General features: G+C 46.9%; 2 protein-coding genes across 2 annotated transcripts; one reads left to right on the forward strand and one right to left on the reverse strand.

The window, feature by feature from the left end:
* Positions 1-519: 519 nt before the first annotated feature.
* On the forward strand, positions 520-2,008 carry LOC144102435 (uncharacterized). The gene is made up of 2 exons (XM_077635708.1): positions 520-1,570; positions 1,677-2,008. The coding sequence occupies exons 1-2, from the start codon at positions 1,450-1,452 to the stop codon at positions 2,006-2,008; spliced, it is 453 nt and encodes a 150-aa protein (XP_077491834.1). The 5' UTR covers positions 520-1,449.
* A 1,978-nt stretch (positions 2,009-3,986) lies between these two features.
* LOC144100378 (uncharacterized) lies at positions 3,987-5,555 on the reverse strand. The gene is made up of 3 exons (XM_077633346.1): positions 4,869-5,555; positions 4,591-4,784; positions 3,987-4,451 (listed from the first exon to the last, which is right to left on the reverse strand). Exons 1-3 carry the CDS (start codon positions 5,400-5,402, stop codon positions 4,025-4,027), a joined length of 1,155 nt encoding a protein of 384 aa, XP_077489472.1. The 5' UTR covers positions 5,403-5,555; the 3' UTR covers positions 3,987-4,024.
* Positions 5,556-17,518: the final 11,963 nt, after the last annotated feature.

The raw sequence follows: 17,518 nt of genomic DNA on the forward strand, positions 1-17,518 counted from the left end.
CGCAACTCAGCTCCCTGCGGGAGCATATACAGGAACACTACGCTGGCGTAAACAGTAGCGCCATCTAGTGACAAGACCTCAAAGCACATCAACGCTCGGTTGAAGAAATTTTCATTTGTGATTACTGACAACTAGGGTGAATAGATTGCGATACTTTTTTTCCAAGAAAAACTATGGAAAACCGGAGAATATGTAAGAACTGACTAAAAGCTAGAAAATTGCTTCGTCAGGTGTCGTTGCAACGAGGAAAACACTCTGCATTTAGTTATGCCTAGGAGCTTGAAAATCGCCAAATTATCTGAAAAACAGGGGCTAGTTATCGCTTACGCCGGTACGTGATGGCAAGAGCAGGCGAGATAAAAGACACTTTTAGTTGGACGTACGCAGTGAGCATGCGTACGCAACGACACTGCGGGTAACAAGTGCGCATGCGCAGAACGCAACGTATCTAGCCGGGCGTTGCGGACGTACGCCCGCTATAAAGCAAAGCGTAGCGTACGCAACGTGGGACGCTACGTGCTGCGTTGACAAGATGGCGGCGCCCAGCTCGCCCGCTTCGGAATAAATACATGTCGCCGCTAGATTGTCTTACGCAATAGCTCGCTCAAATGGTAGCGGTTCGCTTTTATTTCGCCTACTCTCACGCACACGCCAAAATATTAGCGACAAATGTCCCTTGTTTTTCAGATACTGAAGTGATTTTTGACCTTTTAAGCCTAAGTAACGTTGTGTACGTTTATCGCCATAGCAACTGCACTTGTCGAATACTTTTTTATTGATGTGCCTGCTTTTGCACTTCGTTAAACATTATACCTTTTTTTTTCTTCATTGGAAACAGTAATATACTAATTACAATTGTCAGAAAGTAAAAGATGTGCAGCCCAGCGCTTTCAGTGTTTGTCACTAGATGGCAGCACGATACGGAACCACGACATCGTAAAGATGCAGACGCCACACTGGTGCACGTGCTGTCATCCACGGTGAACATGCAAGCCGCCGCGAGTAATGGAAGAGATGCTGTCAACGCAGGCAGAGTATTTTATACGCCGAAATTGGATGTCGCTTTACTTCTTGAAGTGCAAACAAGTGACCCATTTCGGAATCCCGACCAATGGGACGACATCGCCCTTCGGCTGAAGGCGATGCTGAAAAAGCCATTCACGTCGCGTAGCGTGCGCGATCGGTTCGACCTCCTGATTACGCGGTACGCCGCCAACGATAGGAGGAATCAAAAGAAGTAAGTTTTCTATTATTTTTATGTGTGCGCGCAAGCGTTAATTTCTGTACCTGACTCCATTTAGATCGGGAACAGAAGAAGAATACAGCGAGCGTGACCAACTCCTTCAGGACATATTGTGTCTAATCGATGGGACGTCCTACAAGATTAAACGTTTAAGAAAAGATGGTGGGTCTGCGAGCAGGAAAGACCTTGCAGCCGCTTCCCAGCCAATGAACAACACCGCAGCGCGGAAGAAGACGGCCGCTGCCAGGGATTTGTACATGGAGAGGTACGCGGCGGCATACCGGGATACACCACCAGAAAGTGCTGGTATTGACCTCGACATGGCCGGTAAGCGTTCCAGCAGACGGCAGTAATTCAGCTGCGATCACAGAGGCTGAATTTGCATCATGCAGGATTGTTGGTGAAAGCAAATTTTCATATGTTGCGTTTACAGGCAGCAGCGGGGTCACGCCGGGAGAGTTATTGCACGGCATGCTGGCAACGACGGCAGATGACGAGGAGCGCGCCCCAAGCACGCCTCCTATGGACCAAACTACTGCAGTGCCTGATGCCAGGCCTCCTATGGACCCAACTTCTGTAGTGCCTGAAGTCAGGCCTCCTATGGACTCAACTCCTGCAGTGCCTGATGCCAGGAGCCTTCCCAGCACTCAGCCTTCTGAGCGAGTGCAACAGCAAACGCCCTTGAGTTACCCAGGACGAGGCAGGTTATTTGAAAACGTTCATATTCTGGCATTCAGTAAGGTGAATGTTTGGGAGAGTTGGTAAGTGTTCATCATTTTGGCTCACAGCGCAACAAGAATGAGAGACAAGACGAAAGGCTACCACAGACAAGCGCTGACTATCAACCGTTTTTTTATTGAAGAACAAAAGGCATATAAATACACACAATGAACTACTTATCAAACAATAAAATTTATGTGGAAGGCACGTGGGGCACCTGTATTAGCCAACATCTTTTTAAGCAGGATTGATAGGGCAATTGAAAAGGCATTGGATGAATAACTCATTAGGGTTTTTCGGTATGTTTACGACGACTACTTGGTGTTCACCCGAACAGGCCGCTTGCATAGAAGTCTTGTCGACGTTCTGGAGATTTTTAAGGGATATGGACGTGGGCTAGAGTTCACAACTGAGGTTCCCAGCAACAGAGAACTGCAGTTTTTGGATTTGGCATTGTGTGGTGAGGACAAACACTTGTGCTGGTGGTATTGCCCGAGGACTACCAAACCGTTGCTAAACTTTCGGTCTGGCCATTCTAAGCTCAAAGCAGGGTATTGCCGTATCTTGCTTGCAATCAGCTCTCAGGAAATCTTGCCATGAGAGGACGGGGGAGAGCATTTTGCCGCAAGGAAGCCGGTTACATGTGAATGGGTACCCTGATCAACTCATTTCCAGGGCAGCGGAGAAACTCCTTAGACAGCTTAAGAATGGGGCTCAGCTGAAAGAAGGCAAAAAGAAGAAAAAGGCGGCTGTGGTCCCGTATGCACACTGCTTGTCACATGGGTTGAAAAAATTCCTGGCAGATACAACATTGATGTCTTTTCTGTGCCTAGAAAACTTAGCACAATGTGCAAACAGGTCAGTCAGAGGCAAGACGGCAAGAGGGATGCTTGTCATGTGCGTCATGTTTCGCCACCTATACCGTGTGAGGTGGGTGTATCAGGTCCCTTTCTCATGCGGTGCCATGTACATTGGCCAGACTGGCAGGTGTGTCAACAAACGTCTGATGGAGCATGAGAACACAAGAAAAAATGATCCCCTTTCCCACACAGGCTCTGCAGGAAATGCCAATGCAAGCATGAGAAAGATTATGCAGAAAGGAGAGCAAAAGGTGACCGCCTTGGCCAGTTGACTTTTCAGTGCAAGGAGTGCAAATGCGTTCCTGTTTACAAGAACACGCGTATCCTTTTCCGACACAGCGATAAGCTAACACGCGAGGTAATGGAGGCCTTCTATATTCACCACAACAGTACAATGTGTATCAGGAGCCCTTCCATTGCATTATCCGAGTGGGAATTGGGTTATCTGACCTCTCACCTGACTTCCATATAAATTTTGTTGTTTGATAAGTAGTTCATTGTGTGTATTTATATGCCTTTCGTTCTTCAATAAAAAACCAGCTGCTAGTTAGCGCTTGTCTGTGGTAGTCTTTAGTCTCTTGTCCTGTTCTTGTTGCGCTGTGAGCAAAAATGATGTTCATATTCTAGACATTGTGCCTGAGACATGAAGCGCCATACATGTTCCCTGCTTATCCTTGAGAATTGTGTCTTCTACAGGAAAAAGAAAATCAGATCAGAACACCGACTACGATTTCATGCTTAAAAGGATGAGGCATGAAATGATCATGAAAGAAAAAGAATGTGAGGTTGAATTGCGGCGATTGGCGTTTGAAGAAAGCAAGCTCCAATGGGAGAAAGAGTTGAAAATTATGGAGCACGAAGAAAGAATTCTGGAACGCAGAGAACGCGCCGAAGAAAAAGAAGAGGAGAGGAGACATCGTGCTGAGGAGCAGAGACGTGCTGATGCAAGGGACAATGCTCTAATACAGTTGGTTCAAACCCTCACGGCAAAAATAAATTAGGATTTGCCCAAGCACAAGCTCGTTTCATTTCACTGAAGTAAGCTGTATCTCATTCTTGAAGGTAATGATGAGCGCTATCAAAATACGAGAAGGGACGAGCACACACGACAAAGTGCTCGTCCCTTCTCGTATTTTGACAGCGCTCATCATTACCTTCAAGAATGCATTTCCAACTAGCCCCAGTTGCAGCTCTTTTGACTTTATCTCGGCTGAGATAATTGCACAGGGAGTGGGCGCAGGTACTCACGCAAGATAGGTGGGTCTAAGTTAAAATACGTGGACACTTGGCTGCCATAAATAGTTGTGTGACAGTTTGTTAAGATTGTGGCCACCTTGTACATTTTTGCCACTTGTTGCCAAAGAAGTTTTTGGTTCTTCTTGTAGTCGAGGAAGGCAAATTCACCAATAACCTTGCCAAATCCCCATTCTACCGCCTGGCGGACTCCGCTCATTGCATAATTGAAAGCCTCCTGGCCACGCGTCAAATGACAACCACCATACGGCTTCATCAGAAGTGGCCGAAGCGGGTATGCAGGGTCCCCGTAAATAACCAAGTCTTCCCCCTTCACCAGCTTCTCCAACTTGGCATACAGACCACTCTCTCGGAGTATTCCTGCAAAAAAAGAAAAAAGCCCGTTTACGGAAGGTAAATCACACTAGTATGTTTCTGACATTTCGGTGCCAGTCTTTGTGGCACACAGTGAAGGAAATCAAGACACCGAACTATCAGGGAGAATTATATAAGGGGCTCACTTGAATCATATAGCTCCCTGGATAGTGCCCATCCAGCTGACATATGATCCCATTTGGGCACATCAATGATTGATATTTTGTGCAATGCACTCTTTTGTGTCCCGAGTAATAAAGCCTCTGATCCCTTTTGGGACGACATATAGGGCGGGCAGTCCCATCAATAAAAGCCCAACAGTTAGGTAATGCTGCACCTCTTGCTTCAACAGCCTGTAACGAAAAATTAGGAGACAAGCATTTAGGTCCTGCTGTGTAATGACAGCGTTGGGCGCGCAACTTGCAATTGTGACTTACATTTGCAAACTTTTGGAGGACAGCAGTCGATAACCAGTCATGGTTGTTGCAGTCGGTGATAAGGTGCCCAAAAGCAGCGACGATGTGGTCTATGACCATTGTTGCAGTGCTCGACATTACAGACGAATGCCTTCCAAACATCGCTTCTAAGTCACACCATCTGTTTGGATAAGCGAGCCTTCGCAGCGTAATGCACAAGGCTTCTCGGCCAGGAATGCTGACGTTTTGCGCAGTCGTGATTGCGTCCGGAATACGAAGGGCGCTACACAGTTCACCAAAATCCTCCTTAGCAAACCTGAACTGCTGTCTGAAAAGTGTAGGCTCGAAGTTATCAATATCGAGCAGCCCATATCGTGAGCGGTAGTTGGAAAATTCATCCCAGTTGCTGCTCATCTCGTAGTCGTCGCCGTTGTGCGGATGCGTAGCAGCTCCAAATAGCCGTTGCTCCGCTCGCCAGGTGATGATGTCGTCGATCTCTTGCCATGACAACATAGAGATCACATGAGCATTCGAAAGAACACTTCTTCGAGACATGTTAAAATATAAAGGCAATCAAGGAAGAAGAAAACTCGCTCCGGCTCCTGAAGATTACAAGAACGGAAAGGCTGAGGCTTGGCTTGGATATTTCTTTGGATTGAATCCGCATTGCAGTTTTTGCTCGTGGCAATAGATGGCGCTAAAAGCATTCGAAAGCAGCTACCAGACAAACATCATCATCAACAAATACTACGCGGCTGCACTGCGGCGGTACGGCCAACTAAAAGTGTGGCGGGGGTGTCCTTTACAGCGTACGGAACGTAGTGAGCGTTGCGTACGCAATGTCGCTACGTACGCAGCAACTAAAAGTGTCTAAAAGCGAACCGCTACCATTTGAGCGCGCTATTACGTAAGACAATCCAGCGGCTGCATGTATTTATTCCGAAGCGGGCGAGATGATGGCCGCCATGTTCTCTACGCAGCACGTGGTGTCCCACGTTGCGTACGCTACGCTATGCTTTATAGCGGGCGCGCGTCCGCAACGCGCGGCTAGAGACGTTGTGTTCTGCGCATGCGCATTTGTTAACCGCAGCGTCGTTGCGTGCCCAAGCTCACTGCGTAAGTCCAACTGAAAGTATCGAATGATTTATTGCTTCCTTATGTTTTTGTTGCACGGTCAGTGTCTGTGTATGGTTTTTCTTTCGCTCTCTTATACCTGGTGCCTTAGTTTTTAGAGTATTATTGCATTTGCCTGCACTGTGAAGGTTTTTGTATTCAACATACCCTTCTAAGTAATCCCCTTGCGGGGCCTTAGGTTGTGCAAATGAATAAATAAATGCCTGAGCAGCTGTTGGTGTATCTCGCTTTAAAATGTGCTGATTGTACTGGTAAATTTTTACTCACATATTTTGCTCTCATGGAGAATCAACAAAATATGACTACTCATGACAAAGAGAGAAAGCTCTCTTTATTTTACAGCCTATTCAATAGAAAGGTACAGACGCCGTGGAGGAGCAATACAGAAAACGTTGGTGCCACGAGCCACGAGAAAACCATCACAAATATACATATAAGTAAAAAGGACGCGCATTGTCCGGCTTAAATCGTGACATAGAGCAAGTACACCGGCGAAGAGGTAGTTACCACCCTAATCCACCATCAGTAGTGTTCACGACTGCGGTAATGACATCACGAGACACGGCCTCTGGTCATCATAGCGAGGACAGATCTTGTCGCATTGTTGCGTGCAGTAACTGCGCCTGTCGACACACTAGCGGTGAAGAAAGCACACGGCTGCATTACGGATCCAGAATGTGTAAGTCGGCCTCCAAAAAACTCCTCGTTTCCTGCCTCAGTTTTAAAGAGGGGTGGCGTACGGGCAGAGAAGAGCGCTGTACTGTTTTGAAATGTTCGGATGCTATTTTACGCTGATGCTGCTCATGCATCCAAGGGTGGAACTGCGTTTTCTTCTAGTGATTGCCTGCAGGCCTGCACACAACACCTAAAGCAGACTAATTTCAACAAACAATTGCGTGCATCAGTTTTACATCGTAACACAGAAGGGATTAAGTTCCTGGTGCTCTAAATATCAGCTATGGTAATTAATAACAGAGAGAATCGTGTTAACGGTTTTGTGGCGCATACAGGCCACGTGAAACACCTTTTTCAAGTGACTCGCTTTTACACGACGTGAACTGTTGAGCGCGACACTTATTGTAGCAGGAAAGCCCGAGTAATAGAGGGATGGAGCAATTAGACAAGTTCTTTCGAGCGCTGCGCGGAGTAAAGAAGCGATGCGCTTTAACCAACGGCCTATCTCAGCGCCTGCCTGCTCTGTTCAGGGTTACGACCGACAGCTGAGAAGCGTAAAAATGAAGCACGATGGATTACCCAAAAAAATTAATGTGCATTAGCTAAGCTAATCCAGGATATACAAAGCGAAGATGTCGGCGTTCACTGTGTTCATTGGCGTTGGCGTTGACAATGTTCTAGACGGCCATGGCTTTAACGAAAGGAAGGACGCATAACTGGCTTTCTGGATGTGCGGACGCCTCATTCGTGCTTTGATACATGTGACGGTGGTGAGAGAGAGAGATGTGACCTGAATGCATTAGCGCTGACAGCGTTGTGGCTGACATGCGGCACTGCAGCAATAGCTATGCCGCAGCCTTCATTTCGTGATCAATCACTCGCGATCAATCATTAACTGCATGCTACCCCACAGGGTGGTAGGGAGGGCGTGCTGCCTATCCAGCGTGCGGAACGGAAAGCAGGCCTTTTCAGTTGGACACCAACGCAAAGTACATGAAAGCGAGATTGAGGTCTCCACTGACCCACGGATACGGTTGAGCGCCTTTCCTTCGTGAAAATGAACGGCCTTTGGAAAGTTGTCAACGCCAATGAAATCTATAAACGCCGTCGGCTCACTTCTTTCGTTAGTTTTTTGAGGAAAGGAAATGGCACAGTATCCGTCTCACATATCTCAGTGGACACCCGAACCGCGCCGTAAAGGAAGGAATAAAGGAGGGATTGAAAGAAGGGAAAACTAAACATTGAAAGTTGGATTTTGAGGAAAGGCGCGGCGCAGCGCAGCCGCGGAACACCTGTGGCTCGGTGCTACTAGTGGCGCATGCGCAGTAATGATTAGGAGCGAGAGAGAGTGAAAAGATGGAGGACGCTTAAGCTTGGCCTTTAAGAACAAGACGCGACAGCGTGTTGCAGCATTTCCAAGCATTTGACGGAACGCCATCATCCTTAGAAAAAAGAAAGGAAACATATTTTGCTGGAAACCTGAACCGCGCCGTAAGGCAAGGAAAATGAAAATAGAATTTTTAAGGAAAGCAAAGGACGCCTGTTTCAAAATTCTCGCTGGAAACCCGTACCGCGCCCTTAAGGGAAAGAAAATTCCTTCCCTTACGGCGCGGTTCATGTGTCCACCGAGAGGCGCCATTTTTACTCACAGCCAAAGACACCACCGACACAGGCTTTACTGCGACACGAGTTCCTTAACGCTGTCGCGTTGATATCCACGCCGAGGCGCGCGTTGTGACGTTGTGTCTCCTCGGAGCATCGCCTCAGAGAAAATGTAAGTTCGTGGCCAGTAAAGCTTTCGCTTAAAAAAAAACACTGTACAGTGCAAAAGGGCAGCAACATTAAAAAAAAACACACTTTGTGACGTCGAGGAGGACACGAAGACAGGGACAAAGTGCCGCTCATGATTCGGTAGAGGTGTTTGTTTCCTCCTTTGTTGCAATTGCACTCACCACATTTTCTGGTGCCACTTTATTTGAAGGAGTCCTTTCCTGTTGTTATTTTGGTTTATGGGGGTATAACGTCCCAAAGCGGCTCACGCTATGAGGGACGTCGTAGTGAAGAGATCCGGAAATTTCCACCACCTCGTGTACTTTAACGTGCGCTGACATCGCACAGTACACGGGCCTCTTGAATTTCTCCTCCATCGAAATTCTACCGCCGCGGCCGGAATTGAACCCGCGTCTTTCGGGTAAGCAGCCAAGCTCCATAACCACTCAGCCATCGCAGTGCCGAAGCAGATATTCAATCGCTTTCATTTGAATATGTCTTGATTGGATATGCGTGCGACGCTTTTGGGATAGCACTGTGTTGTCTTTTACGGATGTTGGTGGTTGACTTTGGCGTCTTTTTGAAGAGCAGTCACCTTCGGGCCATTGCATTTTTCTTCAAACATTGGCAACGCTGTCTGCGTGTTGATACCTGAAGGTGAGTAGTGTCCATTTGCTTTCTTGCTTCGGCTTTGTAGGCGGCTTGTTGTTCACAGTGTGCTCGATAGTTTCCTGACTTTGCTTGAAAATATGGCTGGGACAGCAGAATGGATTATGCCTTGTTCCGAATGTGGTTCATTAAGAAAATAAACGGTTCGATATATGCGCAGTTTCCGTTATGATCATATGTGTATTACGCAGGCTGTCTGAACAGAAAATGACCAGAATTTAAAGAAAGACCGCGTTCTTCAGAAATGAATTCGTGGTTTAGGTGGCCTAATTAACGTCCCAAAGTGGGTAAGGGTATTCGGGACCCTGTAGTGAAGGGCTTGGGAAATTTCGACAATCTGGTGTACTTTAACGTTCACTGACATCGCACACCACACGGGACTCTGAATATCGCCTGCATCTAAATTCGACCACCGCGGTCGGTACCGAACCCGCGTATTTCGTGTCAGCAGCCGAGAGCCATAACCACTGAGCCACCGCTGCAGCCGCAGAAATAGATTCTAGGGGAAGTTCTAGAGGGTTATGTTAACTATCGGTTAGTTTTTTTCCGCTTTGCGTGCTATAATTTTGTTTTCATTTCTTCACGATCATTTCAGATAAGCGTGGCTTGGAACTCCCAGGTCTGTATTAGAAAGCTGCCGAAGCACCTTCAAATTTGTTCGACCCAAGGGCTTTTGAGAGGTAGATAAAGGTAGCCGTTTTTTTTTTTGCGGCGGCGATATTTCAAAAACACCTGTCGACAACGTGTTCCGTGTTCCAAATACGCCATGAATGCCGCGCTCTCTTACGCGAATTAAGAAAGCGCTGTCTGCTTCGTGCCTTTGCTCTGACTTTTGTTTTGAGATGACCGCGGGCTGCTGAAAAACCCGCCGACAACGCGACCTTCCCAGCCGCTCTTCTTCCAGTGTCTGAAAGAACCTTTCGTTCAAATTAAGTATGACAAAACGAAAACAAAATCATTAGGTAGGTATGAGCTTGTCTCGGATATCTGTCTCGCTATCCGATTGTGCCGAACAGTTTGTCGCCTGCAATACCATCAAAGGCTATGCGAATAAAAGACGAGACGAAAGCAGAAGACACGACAGGACGATCGCAAACTAACAACTAGCTGCATTAATTATCGTGCAGGCGAGCATGAACGCGCGTTAGGAGATAAGGAAAGTAACACGAATTTCACCAAACATTGCCGGAAATGCCAATGCGTGCCGCGACTGAATGATATAAAGATTCTTGGCCAGGGTAGCAACACCGTGGCGTGCAAAATTATGGAATCCTTTTTGATTAAGAATTAGAACAATTGCGTCAGCGATAAATCTGTCGTCTTGTACGGAAGGGAGTCAGCCTTCTTGAAATCTATATTGCAGGGCATTATGGTGTTCCAACTTTTAGCAGAAATTCTGTGGGTGTATCCGCCGCGCATGCGCCTACACGTCTTTTATTTAGAGGCGTAATCTTAGGAATAAACTAGTCGTTGCTTTCCACTCGTCCTGTCGTCTCTTCTTTCTTCGTCGTTTTTTTAGGTGCATAAACTTTTATGGCATTACAAGTATCAAGCCAACTAGCCCGACAACAACTCTTGCTGAAGGATATCGTCTACAAAAATTCAGTTCTGTTTCCACGCTGTGCCGATGAGCGCGCGTTTGTGAGATCGACTAATTGATTAATATCGGGCCGCAAGTAACCCTTGCGGAGTTTTAGTACCTAGTGGAAGCATGCCCTTCTAAAGTGAACAGAAGGCGAACAATCTCCTAGACTTACGAGCTGCAGGTGGCTGCAAGAAGGAGGTTCAGCAAGTGTGACATTGGAAAGAAAAACAACATAAACGTAACAATGAGAAATTACTTGACCGAAAAAATATGCCAGCTTCACCAGCACGCTGCGCGGGAAGGGACCATCCGCAAAAAGCCCTGCACTATTTTGGCTTTCACGGCAGAAAAACCTAATGCCCGCATGCGTGATGTGACTGCTGAGGTCTGCAGTGTGAAGAATTTTGAAGAAGGCTGCACTCTATCCGTGTCACCTCTTGCTGCACCAGAAGTAAATAGGCACCGACTTTTTATGCTGGCTTGACTCCGCTGATATTGATGAGGACTGCGGAAAATACTGGGCTTTTTAGTCATGGTGCTGCGGACCGATTGACTCGACTTTTACAGACACGACCTGCTCAACATTCATTATGCGCATTACTGGGGTGACACGAAGCTACATTGGGTGGCACCAAAAAAACTCCATATCCAATGGTCAATTGATGTCTGGTGTGGAACATGGGGCCTTTGAAGTGAGTGTAATTAGGAAGGTATTTTTTTGGCCATACGCTCTGAGCGCGCCGGTAGTTCAGCACTATATGGTGGACCGGCTCACAGCAGCAGTCTTGCCCTGATGGCTTGAAGGAACCTTCAAGAACAAGTGAGTGGGGTGACCGGGACCAGAGGCATGCCTGGAAGGTCGACTTACTGGACACTTCCGGAAGTGTTCTTGAAGAGAGACAAGACTTCGTTGGTTTCATAAAATGCTTCACGAGTCAGGAGGGCTGACTCCTGAGTTAAGGACTCCGGTGGATTGCGCTAAATTCTGAACCCATCAGATGGTCTGACATTGATCCTCGAGACCATTGCTGGTCATGGCTGCCTCCCACTGCTCGCATGAAAGCCAAGATTATTTAAAGGTGCCCAGAGCTGCATTGAGTTGAGTGGAGTCGAGGTGTTGAATGCTACAGGTGGGATTAGCCTTGCCTATTCTGCGGGCAATTGCTCCACCGTAGCGCCACTTCTATGTTAATAATGTCCAAAAACCTGTCGTATCTACCCCACTATGCGCGCACTCTATTGTAAGAACACATTGTCCACTTCCGCAGTCACTGTCTATGCACACAATAACTCCACACAGTCCACACCCCAGTCAACTCCAGAAGTCACCATCTATGCACATATTCAGTCACAGTAGAACATAGTCCATTGCAGTGCCACAATTCATACACACATTCACTCACAGTATAACATAGTCCACTCCAGAAGACACCATCTACGCACACATTCAATCACAGTAGACCATAGTCCATTCCTGCTGTCACCATTTAGAAACAAGATCAGTGGCCAGCAGAAATGTTAAAGGAAGGCGTGCAGCTTCCGTTCTGCATGTCTGGTTCCCACTCGGGTAGACAATGTCCTGAACTGTCCTGAACACACCTCATAAAGAACATAGCGGATACGATGCCATGCCCGTCTTATGCATCCAGGCAGGAGTGCGAGCAGAGGCCTTGCGAATTCGTAGTAGTATAGTCGCCTGGGATCTTTTCAGTCCCCTGGTCACACATGGCTTATGGGGCGCAATCCACAGGGTACCGAAATGATCGAGCGCCGTTTTCGTGTACAGAATGTTTCCATCTTGAGCTACTCGTTTTGATAGATTCTTTGACAGAGCTTTATGGGTGAGACTGTCTGCCACTTGACTGCCTCCGACTTCTATGTGAGAGAGCGCCTGTAGGAAATATAGAGTAAAGCCTTTGCTGTGCAGATACTGCACCAAGCGCAGAGAGCTTGTAGACATGGCATCAGTAGGGAATCCGCGCTTTAACATCTGAAGGGCAGATTTTGAGTCAGGATGACAACAGGTCGAGCCGGAGAAGACCGCCTCAATAGCAACACTTTCGGCCATTGTGGAGGATACGACAGCAGTAACGCGTACAGACTATTTACAGTCTAAATAAGGAATGCAAAAAGCCGCTGCGCTAGCTTGTTTGACTGTCCACAGAACCATCAGTGATAATCTGAATATAGCTTTCATACTCGTTTGCAAACGTTCAAGTACGAGCGAATGCGTTGCTGCCAATTGAGAGCTGCGCTTTGCGCTCATATGGGGAATTGCGACCTTGCCGTAGAGGGTCGGAAACGACCAGGGGGGTTTCAACCATTTTCTTTGCCTTCGAATATTAAGGCCTGAAGAACTAAGAGTATTAGGTGCCAAGTAGGACTTCGTGTCATATCTCTTGCAGAGCCGCTGGAGAAGGGATTGCCTAGCTATCGTCTGTCCTAGGCGGCCAAGATACATTAGTAGTCTCTAAAGAAGCGACAAGGCTAAGAGGTTTCGATAGAGACTCATGAAGTACTGCCTTGTTCGCAGCCGCCTGAGGAACTCGGATGGCCCTTAGGCGCATTTTGCGGACAACTTCGAGACGTCAAAGCCGTGATGTCGAGGGGGAAATTAAAGGTAATTGATACATTATGCGACTGACCACCAGCGCTTCATGAAGTTCGACCTTTGAGGAACGGTGGTTTCTCCATTGCTCACTTGCAATTCTATGGATCACATTGAGACGCGAAGATAGAGATGAAACAATTGCGTCGACAGCTTTTCGCCACTGTAGACGGGACTCAATAATGACGCCCAAGAAATGCGTGTGGTTGAGTTGGCGTAAGCAATAGTGACCGAGGTCTATCTTCAACCCCGTTTGACGGCTTTCTGCGCCACAAAATTGAACAAAGCTGGATTTTTTCTACTGATAGAGACAATCCCACACCGCTTCAAGGTATGCTTGTACCGAAAGCAGAGCCTCTCGAGCTATCAGGACTAATCACTCGTGTTGGTAGCCAGAAATCCAAGTACAGAAGTCAGCACATATTGGCGTACGCACTTGCCAGCAATTCTTTTGCAATGAATCGGGAAAGCAGGCCATTACGACGTTAAAGAGCGTGGGGGAAAGAACATTTCCTTGAGGCACACCTCGTGACAGAGCCCTTTCGGGTACTATCACCAGGTGTGCCTCAAGGAACTGTTCTTTCCCAAGCCCTTTAACGTCGTATTGACTCGCCTTTGTCACAAGTCCAGACTTGCCCGTGCTCGCCTTTCACGCGGAAAACACTGCCAAAGAAATATTATGTGTAATCGTTGTCGGTATCAGGCCTTGTTCGAAGCTATCTTACGACGTGAAAAAGCCGCGCATCATGAAATTAAAAATTTACTATTCATGAGATCACGCAGTAAAAACGAAAAAAATTGCTGGTGCTTGTTTGTAACGTGGGGTGATGCGCATTTCACGTGTCATTAACCCGGCTCAATTCAGGAGTATTAGCGGTGAACGAGAAATCTCAGCCAAACTTTGAGATCTGGCCCAGTGGCGTAGGTGTTGCCGTATGTTACATCACATAGCCGTACGTTATATCGCATATTATGCCATATTGCATCTGTATCATATCATGTGTGGAGCGCGTTGCCGCTCAGACACTGATATCGCGTTTTGCACTTACAGAAATCGCGATTGCTTGCACCTGGCAAGCGAGATGATGTTGAGGGCTCGGAAGCCAAGTGGTCTACCGTCTACACGTGAGTAGCCACTGCAAGTGAAGACAACGCTTAGTTGTTCTGTTCATTACCCGCGCTAGCCACTCAATCATCCAAGTGGTAACCGTCACGCTTGAACAACCGCTACAAGTGAAGACTGCGCTTACTTGTTTTCTAGATTTCCCGCGCTAGTCACTCGAGCAGCCAATTGGTCTACCGTCAGATGTGCACAACCGCTGCAAGTAAAGACTGCGATGAGTTGTTCTCTACATTACCCGCGCTGGTCACTCGAGCAGTCAAGTGGTCTACCGTCACACGAGAACAACCGCTGCGAGTGAAGATTGCGCTTAGTTGTTCTGTACATTACCCGCGCTAGTGACTCGAGTAGCCAAGTGGCCTACCGTCACACGTGAGCAACCGCTGCAAGTGAAGAGTGCGCTTAGTTGTCCTCTGCATTACTCCGCTAGTCACTCGAGCAGCCAAGTTGTCTACCGTCACACGAGAACAACCGCTGCGAGTGAAGATTGCGCTTAGTTGTTCTCTACATTACCCGCGCTAGTCACTCGAGCCGGCAAGTTGTCTACCGTCACACGTGAACAACCGCTGCAAGTGAAGACTGCGCTTAGTTGTTCTCTACATTACCCACGCTATTCACTCGAGCATCCAACTGGTCTACTGTCAGATGTGAACAACCGCTGCAAGTAAAGACTGCGTTGAGTTGTTCTCTACATTACCCGCGGTAGTCACTCGAGCAGCCAAGCTGTCTAACGTCATACATGAACAACCGCTGCAAGTGTGACTGCGCATAGTTGTTCTCTACATTACCCTCGCTAGTCACTCGAGTAGCCAAGTGGCCTACCGTCACACGTGAACGACTGCTGCAAGTATAGACTGCGCTTAGTTGTTTTCTACAGTACCCGCGGTTGGCACTCGAGCAGCCAAGAGGTCTACCGTCACACGTTAACAACAGCTGCAAGTGAAGACTTCGCTTAGTTGTTCTCTACATTACCCGCGCTAGTCACTCGAGCAGCCAACTGGTGTACCGTCAGATGTGAACAACCACTGCACGTGAAGAAATCGCTTAGTTGTTCTCTACATTACCCGCGCTAGTCACTCGAGCAAAATGAGAAGTCTCGGTCACATGGAAGTCTTCAGACGGACACGCTTTGCAATTTGACACAAAACGAAGATTTCTTTGTCACGTTCTATCCTTGCAGAATTGGTGTGTAGTGTAAAAACTTGCCAGTGTCGAAGAGAATATATAAAAGGACCGTCGACACCCCGTATGCTCAGTGTCTTCAAAAGAGCGCTTTTTCATTCGCTGCTGGCGATCGTTCCTTCAGAAACTGCATAAAGGTAGTCACTGCAGTAAAATAGTTACAACTTTATATGATAGTTAATAGAACGCAAGCAAAAGTAAATAGCATAGCAATCTCTACTGCAGTGTATTTATTCGTAATTGTCGATTGCTTGTGTATTCTGCTGCACATCATCGGATTTGGTTAATGCTGCTCTTCAATTTATCCTTCAGAATGAACTAATTGCGACTTCCGTTTAAAGAACAGAATTTTTGCACTTATTTATGAACTTATTTTTATTGTGAAAGGGTACCACACGCTTGACATTTATAAGGGGTGCGGATAACAACGGCAAAAGCATACATTATACATGATTTACATTGAGGGAGAATCGTTTTGACATATTAATGTGATTCGTGGATGGCGGATATGATAAATTGAAGACTGATAATTGTCGCCGGATCAGACGGAAGGCTTCCCCGCTATGCAAGAAAAGCGATTGCAGGAATGTTGTGGCCTGAACACGTTGTGGGTAAGCAGCGTTCGGTTGCATATGGCTGGAAATACCACGAGCGCATGCAGGATTTCAATAGGTACGGGAATATTTTGCGAAAAACTTGAAATAAAGAAACGCTATGTTGCTAAGCAAGATGAGTGCAGCTATATGTAATGGACACTTTAATCCTGATACGATGAAAATGTAATGGTAAGATTAGATGAATCACACAGCACGATGCTTGACTGACTCAATGGTACTGACCAGGTTAGTTTTGTTGGGATCCTGCACGGAGTTAGCATATACGATTTATGGTCAGCCGAAGGTCTTTGAGGACAGTTATTTAATTAAAGTAAGACTGCGGCGAACGTAGCAAAGATCATTATTTGCGCAGTTGTTTGGCCGCCGTGGTCGGAAAGTTAGATCGCGGGAATCATGGGTGCATACAATGATGTTTAGAGACAAATGCCATATTTGAAAAAGACGGAAGCATCGAGCAAAGAAAACCGTTGGTTTCCTTCTCCTCACAAAGCCTTTGTGCGAGGAAAAGCCGGTGCTGTTGTGTGTTAACGGCAAACGATGACACTCAGTGGGGACATGAAATGAACAGGAGATAAATGCTAGTTTACGCCTTGAATAGTTTGAGACTGCTGGAGTGTAACCGGAGAACCATTCACGAAGCGTGTTTCAGTTTTCAACAATGGGACGGCCGCCACGGTATCTGCTTGCTAACCGCATAGTATTCGCAGGTTACTTTCTTAAGTACCGTCGACGTGACGTCAGGTCTTCAGGGCCGACTTTATACACAGCTTACAGTATGGTGCGACGTTTCTCTGTAAAAAGCTAATTTCATCCATCAACGTAATTATAACATATCCGTTCACATTTCAAATATGGAATTATTGATGTATCGGAGTAATTTGTGACCCCCCAAGAGTTCGTTATATCAGCGTTCGAATGTGCTAAGTTTTGATTTTTTTTTCCCAATCGAAGTGATTGGTGTCCTGTTGAGCATTTTGAATAATACTTGTTTTCGTGTAATATGTGTTTTCTTGAACAAAGGACTGTTTCGCATACACAATACCCGACTCTCTACGCGATGATTTGAGTTTTGCCCGCGTGTCTGATATCTCACATAACAGCTCACTGTATTCATATTTTTGTATTTTACAGATCACGCTGTGGACCATGCAATTCTCACAGGCGCAGAACGCTGCCGCAGGTACCGCTCTGATGGCAAGTTGCAACGGCACCGGGGACCACTGCAAGCAATGGGGGGACTACAGCCCATCCGTGGATTTGTTGCTGAGCCATGAGAACGAGATGGTCGGTTACGAGTACCGAGGTGACAGG

Source organism: Amblyomma americanum, chromosome 8 (assembly GCF_052857255.1).
Source record: "Amblyomma americanum isolate KBUSLIRL-KWMA chromosome 8, ASM5285725v1, whole genome shotgun sequence".
NCBI classification, from domain to species: Eukaryota; Metazoa; Arthropoda; class Arachnida; order Ixodida; family Ixodidae; genus Amblyomma; species Amblyomma americanum.